General features: G+C 39.7%; 1 protein-coding gene across 1 annotated transcript; it reads right to left on the reverse strand.

Annotated features, from left to right (window-relative positions):
* Positions 1-443: 443 nt before the first annotated feature.
* On the reverse strand, positions 444-1,326 carry LOC147611650 (chaperone protein dnaJ 11, chloroplastic-like). Its single transcript, XM_086785006.1, has one exon. It carries the CDS (start codon positions 1,274-1,276, stop codon positions 689-691), a length of 588 nt encoding a protein of 195 aa, XP_086641132.1. The 5' UTR covers positions 1,277-1,326; the 3' UTR covers positions 444-688.
* Between the last annotated feature and the right edge of the window lie 8,421 nt (positions 1,327-9,747).

The raw sequence follows: 9,747 nt of genomic DNA on the forward strand, positions 1-9,747 counted from the left end.
GGACATTAAAATAAAAAAGCAATGAACACTTCAAAACACTCAATATGTAGACACAAAGAAGTAAAGAGCCAAGCAGTCTCTAGAGTTTAAATTTCCTTCAACAAAAGGCTTCTATCTAGATTTTTCTATGTAGTTTTAATCTATGGGAAATTTTGTTTGGCTTTTTTAGAGGTCAATTTATCTTTGCTTGTTCAAAGGTAAGATAACACCAATTGACACCCTATGTGTGAAAAATTCAAAGGCTTGGTATATATTTAAATTTTAAATATCAAAAATACCAACAAACTCTACAATAGAAAGTTTCAAAGTTCTTTTCTTTTTATGGGTTATAAATGAGTAAGAATTCACTCTATTTTAAGAGTGTGTGTGTGTGTGTGTGTGTGTGAGAGAGAGAGAGAGAGAGGGGAGAGGGGAGAGAGAATGTTTTTTTTTGCAAGCTGACTATGCATGCCAAAACGCAGTATATACCCAAAATATAAAATAAAAAAAATCTACAAAGCTTAGGGTACAGGGTCTCGTCATTGATGATGGGTATTTGTACAAAGCTTAGATGTAGGGTCTTCCCATTGATCACGGTACCCATGAATGGGCAATTTTATTTGTCCAGATTCCCATAAGGCACGGGGAATTACTCACCAAAAAAAAAATGTGAACAAAAGGCTGGACAGTATGAACAGTGAACTTAATTCTAGCACCAGCATTGGTCTGTCTCCCAGGATCTCCCTATCTTGGTACTACCAGCAGAGAAAGGACTTCTCGGAATCGAATGGGTGGAGCCTGCGTGGGGTGTTCTGTTGAGCTCCTGAGCTTGGGAACTTGTTGTCCTTCTTCCTCGCAGAGCTTCCATGGAGAGCTGGAGATCGTATCTTGCCCGACTCTGGGCGTCGGATAAGGCAGCGTAGGCGGCATGGAGCTGCAGGAAAAGCTTGGTGCAGGTCTCTTTGTCCTCCACGGCCACAACGTCCGGGTGATAGCGTCGGGCAAGGCGTCTGTAGGAGGCCTTGATCTCTGCGTCGGTGGCCGTCTGGGGGATCTCAAGCACCTGGTAGAGCGTTGCAGGAGTTCGTCGACATTTAGATCCGGGGTTGGTGTCCGGGCAAGAGGTGCTGGTGTGGAGAGCGGCTACGTGCAGGGTTGGGCACCGTTGTCCCCTGCGTTCGACAAGGCTGGGAGGCTGGGTTGCGGCTGTGAAAGGAAATGAAGAGAGATGGCGGGGGCTTGCAGATGTCGATGAAGCAGACCTGCTGCAAAGAATTGAAGGGGAGGTAAGTGCCATGGTGGGCGAGAGAGCGTTTGTTAAGCTAAGCGAGAGGAGAGGAGGGGAGGAGATGTGATCCTGTGCGTTTTGAGCACAGGTTTTTATAGGTCCCTGGAAGAAGATAAGATTTGTCAGCCGCCGCGAGCTGGATTGTCGGCTCCAGCACTTTTGAAAATTGTAAATCGTATATTATTGTCGATAAGCGTTATCCAATCGCCTGCTACGGCCTTTACACGTTGGAATACCTAGCCCTATGGATAATTGGTCCGTGACTCCATGTCACTGAATCTGACATGAATATGCGTTGAAGAGTAAAAAACAATTTTCAACAAGCATTTCCTTCATAGTTTCATCCAATTACTACTATTTTTTGAAAAATTAGATGTGGCATTTTTCTTCCAATCAAGAAGAGTTGGATTTTTTAGAAGAAGCTGAGCAGCTGATGCGAACCCGTCTTTTCATGAACCCTTCCATACACAATGCACACATGGATAAGCTCATCTCATAATCTCGTCACTCTTTTAATCATTTCTTATTTCTATTCAAGACGAGCAAGGTGCCTAAGCCGTGCTCTAGAAACCACTTTTAATGAACATCATATACGGTAAAGGGGCCGGTACTATACCAACCAAATAACACTAATATATTTGAAAAATTTACCTTTTCACAATTGATTTTTCCAATCAATATTGTTTTTGTCTAGCTGATTACTACTTTCGAACTCAAAATAAAATCTGATGGGTGCAACTCCTTGTGTAGAAGGAGCCAATAATCATCCAATACACCGCGAGGAGTGTAAGGGCGATGAAAGGCCCCTCATCCTGCTAATAGATGTTTGCCACATCAACAAATTAGTTCAAAAACTCTCTTTGCAAGTGTGCTTAGTTTGGGGAGGGATAGTGCTAGGGATTTGATACCTCTGCAAGCTTATTGGCCCCTTTAACCTAAATACCTTTCATCATAGGTTGAAAGAAATTATACAAATGAAAAAACATTTTCTTCATATTTTCAATAAATTATAACTGAAACTTGAAAATTTCAGGGAGGGTCTTTTTTTTCCCTTTTCCACTTTCTCGAGGATTTTAAAACTTGAATTGGTTGGTTTTAGGCTAAAGCAAACTCGACTTTTCTCGAACCTTGGCTTAGGTCTTAGAGCCTATAGGGGACCAAGGTGGTGTGGCAATGTGCATATAACTCCTCGATTTGTCACATAATGTACATGGTAAAACATATTCTGAACCTTAACCCAAAAAAATATTTCCTCAATTTTCCCATACACCATCTTAAACCTTGATAGATTCAGGTCTATTTATAATTTATGCCAAGCCATAAACATCTTATTTGTATTGTGGAATGATGATTTAATAGTTTATCACCTCCCAAAAAAACAACTTAGTGTAATATTATAGTGTTATTAAAAATTAAGGATTTCAAAAAATACTATTACAAGTATCAATCCAAAACAATTACATATTTCAAAGGTTATACTTTTATAATATGCAAGAGTGAACAACAAGCTCACGTAGTGTGTGCATAAGTTTTAATGCCTTGGTGAGGATTCAAATCCCATTCTCCCAACTTTGTAAGAAGCAGGGATTTAATATTCACGTGATCACAAGATTTTTTGTGATAATAACACATGTGAACAAGTTATTCACATGTTCTCATGTTACCGTTCACAAAATAACAGGTCACTTGCCATTTGGGAACCCCTTAAAAGATTGGCTACACATGGGAATAAGCTATTCACATGTTCTCATGTTACCATCTTCACATAATAGCATGTCAGTGGCCACCTAAGAAGATTTTTTATGCCCGACAAAGATAATTTTTTTAGGCCCTTGTGAAAGCTTTGTGAATATAACATGTGATCACAAGATTTTTTATGTTATTAACATATTCACATGTTTTCGTTTACATCAGTGAAATCCCTAGTAAGGAGGTGTGGTATCAACATTGCCTACGTGTAGGTTTGAACCTTGTACCTACAAAATATAGTTACACTTTCATAGAAAAGGAGGATGGGTATATTAAAAAAAACAATAGGTATACGGTTAACTTGAGAAACCAATGGATGAGCCCTACTAATTCATTAGTTTAATAGGTTTTTTCAATATTTAAGAAATCATAAATCAATAAATTAAACTTGCATTGGTGGGTGTGAGAACCATGAGAGTAAAGTTTTGTGGCTTTCAAGATTCTCTCTCTCTCTCTCTCTCTCTCTCTCTCTCTCCCCCAAACACCCTATGTACTTAACCTAACAAAGGCAAGTAAAATTTCTCCCATGTATAAGGGTGTGCAAAAGAGTTTGCTTTATCCTTCTAGATTCATCTATCTTTGCTTCTTCTATGTCTATATCCTTCTCATTGCAATCATTCTACTTTCATATCTTGTTTCTCTCATGCTATAGTTTGAGTTTTTTCTCTTTTTCCATCATACCAAGTACAATGTGGTTTTTTCTAGGTTTTATGGGTGTTATGCTTCTACAACACCTATGCATGTAGGACTAGGCATAACTTACACCATAGAAAAAGCAAGTCTACTAATGTAGGCCGTAGCAAGAGCAAGGTAAAGGGGACCAATTATCCATAGGGCTAGGTATTCCAACGTGTAAAGGCCGTAGCAGGCTAAGGTGCCTAGGCCGTGCTCTCTAGAAACCACTTTTAATGAACATCATATACGGTAAAGGGGATGGTACTATACCAACCAAATAACACTAATAAGCTCTTTGAAAATTTTACCTTTTCACAATTGATTTTTCCAATCAATATTGTTTTTGTCTAGGTGATTACTACTTTCGAACTCAAAATAAAATCTGATGGGTGCAACTCCTTGCGTAGAAAGAGCCAATAATCATCCAATACACCGCGAGGAGTGTGAGGGCGATGAAAGGCCCCTCATCCTGCTAATAGATGTTTGCCACATCAACAAATTAGTTCAAAAACTCTCTTTGCAAGTGTGCTTAGTTTGGGGAGGGATAGTGCTAGGGATTTGATACTTCTGCAAGCTTATTGGCCCCTTTAACCTAAATACCTTTCATCATAGGTTGAAAGAAATCATACAAATGAAAAAACATTTTCTTCATATTTTCAATACAATATAACTGAAACTTGAAAATTTCAGGGAGGGTCTTTTTTTTTCCCTTTTCCACTTTTTCGAAAAGGATTTTAAAACTTGAATTGGTTGGTTTTAGGCTAAAGCAAACCCGACTTTTCTCGAACCTTGGCTTAGGTCTTAGAGCCTAGGGGACCAAGGTGGTGTGGCAATGTGCATATAACTCCTCGATTTGTCACATAATGTATGTGGTAAAACATATTCTGAACCTTGGTCCCCTAGGTCTTAGAGCCTAGGGGACCAAGGTGGTGTGGCAATGTGCATATAACTCCTCGATTTGTCACATAATGTACATGGTAAAACATATTCTGAACCTTAACCCAAAAAAATATTTCATCAATTTCCCCATACACCATCTTAAACCTTGATAGATTCAGGTCTATTTATAATGATGATTTAATAATTTATCACCTCCCAAAAAAACAACTTAGCGTAATATTATAGTGTTATTAAAAATCAAGGATTTTAAAAAATACTATTACAAGTATCAATCCAAAACAATTACATATTTCAAAGGTTATACTTTTATAATATGCAAGAGTGAACAACAAGCTCACGTAGTGTGTGCATAAGTTTTAATGCCTTGGTGAGGATTAAAATCCCATTCTTCCAACTTTGTAGGTTTGAACCTTGTACCTACAAAATATAGTTACACTTTCATAGAAAAGGAGGGTGGGTATATTAAAAAAAACAATAGGTATACCATTAACTTGAGAAACCAATGGATGAGCCCTACTAATTCATTAGTTTAATAGGTTTTTTCAATATTTAAGAAATCATAAATCAATAAATTAAACTTGCATTGGTGGGTGTGAGAACCATGAGAGTAAGTTTTGTGGCTTTCAAGACTCTCTCTCTCTCTCTCTCTCTCTCTCTCTCTCTCTCTCCCCTAACACCCTATGCACTTAACCTAACAAAGGCAAGTAAAATTTCTCCCATGTATAAGGGTGTGCAAAAGAGTTTGCTTTATCCTTCTAGATTCATCTATCTTTGCTTCTTCTATGTCTCTATCCTTCTCATTGCAATCATTCTACTTTCATATCTTGTTTCTCTCATGCTATAGTTTGAGTTTTTTCTCTTTTTCCATCATACCAAGTACAATGTGGTTTTTTCTAGGTTTTATGGGTGTTATGTTCCTACAACACATGTGCATGTAGGACTAGGCATAACTTACACCATAGAAAAAGCAAGTCTACTAATGTTTTTGTGTATCCTTTACAATAATTTTTTGTAATTTCATATATTCTTGATATTTAAGGGTTTTATATCCTTTCTTTTAACTCTCTCTCTCTCTCTCTCTCTCTCTCTCTCTCTCTCTCTCTCTCTCTCTCTCTCCCTCTCTCCCCAACACATACACACACACAAGCTCTTGAACTTATAATTGATGTATATGTATGTATTTATGTGGACTTGTTTTCTTGAAACATGTTTCTCGTTAAATAATGCATATACATACATATTGTAGCCATATTTGGTAGTGATCTGTGAACACACTAGGACCAACCGGGAAACTTTTTCCCTCTTTAGGAAGTTTTTTCCTTGTGCTAGTACACCCATCTTGGGTTATACTTATCATTTTTGTATCGTACACATTCATTATGTATCTATATCTCATTGTGTGCTCCCTTGAGCTTCTCCATTGTGTGTGTGTGTGTGTGTGTGTGTGTGTGTGGTGTGTGCAACCCTATTTCCAACATTTGGTATCAGAGCATACACTCCTCGCCCCTGTGCTATTGCCTACCCTTCACTCTGAGTTGCCTATCTTATCGAATCGGATATTAAGAATCCCTTCTAGGAGAAAAAAGAGGATCATGAAGTGTGGATTAATTTGTACTGAAGGTTTTTGGTCAGATTTTTGTTCCAAGTGCATTATGGAGGCCATTCGTGTGGTTTTCGATTTTATGTAGACGTCTTCGAGGACCGGATTTGTACTATTCTTCATCAAATTTTGGAGTAGTTTCGTCAGATCTACTATAGATGGGTGTGCAGATACACATGAACATATCATCAAACACACATAACACCGGATCTTATCGACTAGCTACACTTCAGCAACATCAGTCTCTACATCTTACGAGTAAAATTTCTACTCACTTTACTCCGCACTTTTTTTATACACATTGCAGGTCTCCATTTTCAATGGCCTTATTAGTAGCCACCTTAGCTGCATTAAAGGATCACTTAGCACTTGCAGGTTGTGTGATTACTTGCTTGGGTATTATTAGAAATGATAGACAATGATGTATTTCAGATGTTATCCTCGTTGAGGATCACTTAACACTTGCAAGTTACATGATTACTTACTTGGGTGCTATAAAAAATGACAGACAACAGTGATGTATTTGTTAAGAGGTTATCCACTGAGGATAAGCTTGACGAGACCAACTACCCGTTATGGTCCTATATAATGCAGCATGTATTCATAGTTAAAGGGCTATGGAATGTTGTGGTTAGTATTGAGAAACATCCTAGTTCCTCTAATGAACATGATGCAGAAGGCACATTTGCAAACACAGACTCAGTTTCACATCTAGAGACATGGACTCAGTTTCACATGGTACATTACCATGGGATAGCATACCTCATATTCCAGGTTCAAATAAAGTGGGATGGACGAGATGCGCAGGCACATGCATTACTTGCTTTGTCAGTCATCAAGAGGAGTATCATTTCTCACATTCTGTCAATGCAAGACTGCTAAACATGCTTGGGACGCACTTACATCATTGTACCATATACGTAATGAAGCACGTGTTGCTTATCTATGCAACCAATTAGAGTCAGAGAATATGAATTAGGGAGACTCCATGGATAGTTTCCTTACAAATATCAAGGATTTTAAGGAGTAGTTGACCAATGTTGATGAAGTATATTCTAACAGCTCATTGGTGCCTACTGTCTTGAATACGTTGCTGGACTCATATCAAGGTTTTGCTTCTACCATCAGTCATGATGAAAGTTAATCCAAATGCCTTGAAGTTTGAGAAGTTGGTTTCCATGCTCTTGCAAGAGGATAAATCCAAGCAAAACAGACTCGTCATGTGTACAAGAGATCAGGCTTTTGTTGCCAGCAATCAACAAAAAGGCAAAGGTAAATCCTTTCCTTAGGGTAGTTACAAGCTAAAATCAGAGTCATCGGGCAAGATGGAGACGAGAAAGGTGACAAGCCAAAGAAAAAGGGTAAATGCAAATATTGTAGGAAACCTGATCACTACATGAAGCAGATATAGAAGGAGAAAAAGAGAGACTCAGGTATGGCTGTAGCCAATGTGTTAGCACATCTAATGTAGAAAACAAAGAATCTACAAACTATACACATGATGGTTGGGATTTCCTTGTGTAATGCAGTTATGAACCTTTACATAAGGATGTATACATGGTTGTTACAAATGTATAGGTCTAGTATTTTTACAGTGGTACTCGTAAGCACATTACTTCTCATCGTAGTTTGTTCTCATCAATTGAATCTGCTCCACAGGGAAACACTGTACATGTGCAAACAACTCCTCATATCTTGTAAAAGGAGTTGGTAAAATTATTCTCACTGTTGCAAATGGTGGAACAATCATGCTTTCTGATTTATTATATGTACTAGGGATCAAGAAGAACTTGTTATTTGTCTTTGCCATTACTAAGGCTCGCTGTAGTGGTTCAGTTTAAGGATGACATATGTATTGTTCATGATCACAGAGTGACGGCGGCAAGACAATTTTTACTGCCTTTATAGGCTAGATGCATATGAAAGACAACGGCATGCTCCATGTACAGTTTCTACCACAAAGGAAATGGGTGATGCTAAGTTGTTAATGGTTTAACATGCTACCTCACAAGCACAAGAAAGAAGAAGAAGAAAGTGCATGCAAGGGTTGAATCCGGTGATTTGCACTTGGTCAACCCTATTAGGGTAAACTCCCCGCCGCTATGAGGCCACTAGGGGCTCACTCTACACTCTCTTTGTGTCACCCAAAGAGAGATCCAAGCAAGGTAGGTAGGAGCAAGAGGGAAGGAGCTATGGAGAGCTCAACCTCTACCTCATGCCAATCGTATGCAAACAAGACAAGGTAGAGAGCAATGAGAAGGGAGTGAAGGAGAGAAGAGAGAGAAACACCATTCCTATTCACATACACCAATAATCACAAGCAAGCAAACTACCATAATCTCAAGTGAGAGTGAGAGAGAGAACGCAAAACTCAATTGAGACAAATGGGATTGTCCCTTTTCATATTCCATAAAATGTCTTATACACATGAGCTCACTTTTTACAATTCCTAGTCGGCCAATTACAAATGGGGGACCCAAAACTAGTCTTCCTAGTTTAGCTGCTGGCTCTATGTACATCAATTCCTTATGATCGGCATTACACAAGTCGTATGCTCGGTCATCCCTTGTCTCATTTACAAAACTAGTGCTTAGCGTGGTTACAAAAAAGATGGATTACAAGAGTAATGTGGTAGCCACGTAAAATATCATGTTAGCCACAGTGGTTAACATACTCCCCTCCCGATTGCACGTCTGTCCTTGGAACTGGTTCAAAAAAAAGCTATTTGTAGTAGATAGAGTATGTGCAGACAAAGTCCCATCTCAAAGTAGGGGTGGGAGGGGCACGATGGAAGATGCGGTAGCTCATCCAGAACATTGTCTCCATCATGTCTTTGAAAGTCTAGAGCCACCACAAGCAGGCATCCACATGATATGTTCGTAGTAGCCAAACAGTTGCTTGAGTGTGGGCCCTTTGTTGATGTTAAAGGTGAGGCCGTGGGCTCCCTTGATGTAGTAGTCCTATGTCGAGAAGGTCTCCAGCAAAGTGAAGATGAGATAAGGTTGAAGAAGCGGATGGTTGCAATCACTGATGGGTCCAGGACCTGGTCGTAACATCATATGAAATCGTTGAAGTGTCTAACCATGGTGTCTTTTGTACATGGGTTCTGTGGTGACAGGGGCGCGAACCAAGGGAAGTTAAATTATAACTTCGTGTTCTTTTGCTGTTTGATGTGGAAGGTTTTCTAGGCCCACCATCTACGGGGGGATGGGGAGGTAATCTGGGCTGATCCTCAATGCACAGGGCGCGTTGCAACAATAAACCTCCCAAATAAAGGGCCTGCTGAGGAAGGGCCATCACCAAGCCGCCGGCTGCTCGCCCATGAGATCGAAGGTGATGGGATGAGCAGCGGGTGGGGGGCCGGTGGTAGCTGCCGGTTTAGGGTGGATGATCACGCCTCCATATCATGTGCTTGGCATCTAGGTACGGGCAGAGGACATGGAGATCGAGGCAGTCAGTGATGTGGGTGATGGGGTGATCATGGAGCTATCGACCAAGCAGGATGGCAATTGCCTGTGCGAACTCCATGCAGTCCATGGGATCACACCAATTCAAG

The sequence above is a fragment of the Cibotium barometz genome, chromosome 47 (assembly GCF_041138505.1).
Source record: "Cibotium barometz isolate CiBa-2024 chromosome 47, ASM4113850v1, whole genome shotgun sequence".
Classification (NCBI taxonomy): domain Eukaryota; kingdom Viridiplantae; phylum Streptophyta; class Polypodiopsida; order Cyatheales; family Cibotiaceae; genus Cibotium; species Cibotium barometz.

Coding starts and splice junctions, on each gene's coding strand:
- LOC147611650 (XM_086785006.1), bottom strand. CDS start 1,276: ATGGCACTTACCTCCCCTTCAATTCTTTGCAGCAGGTCTGCTTCATCG.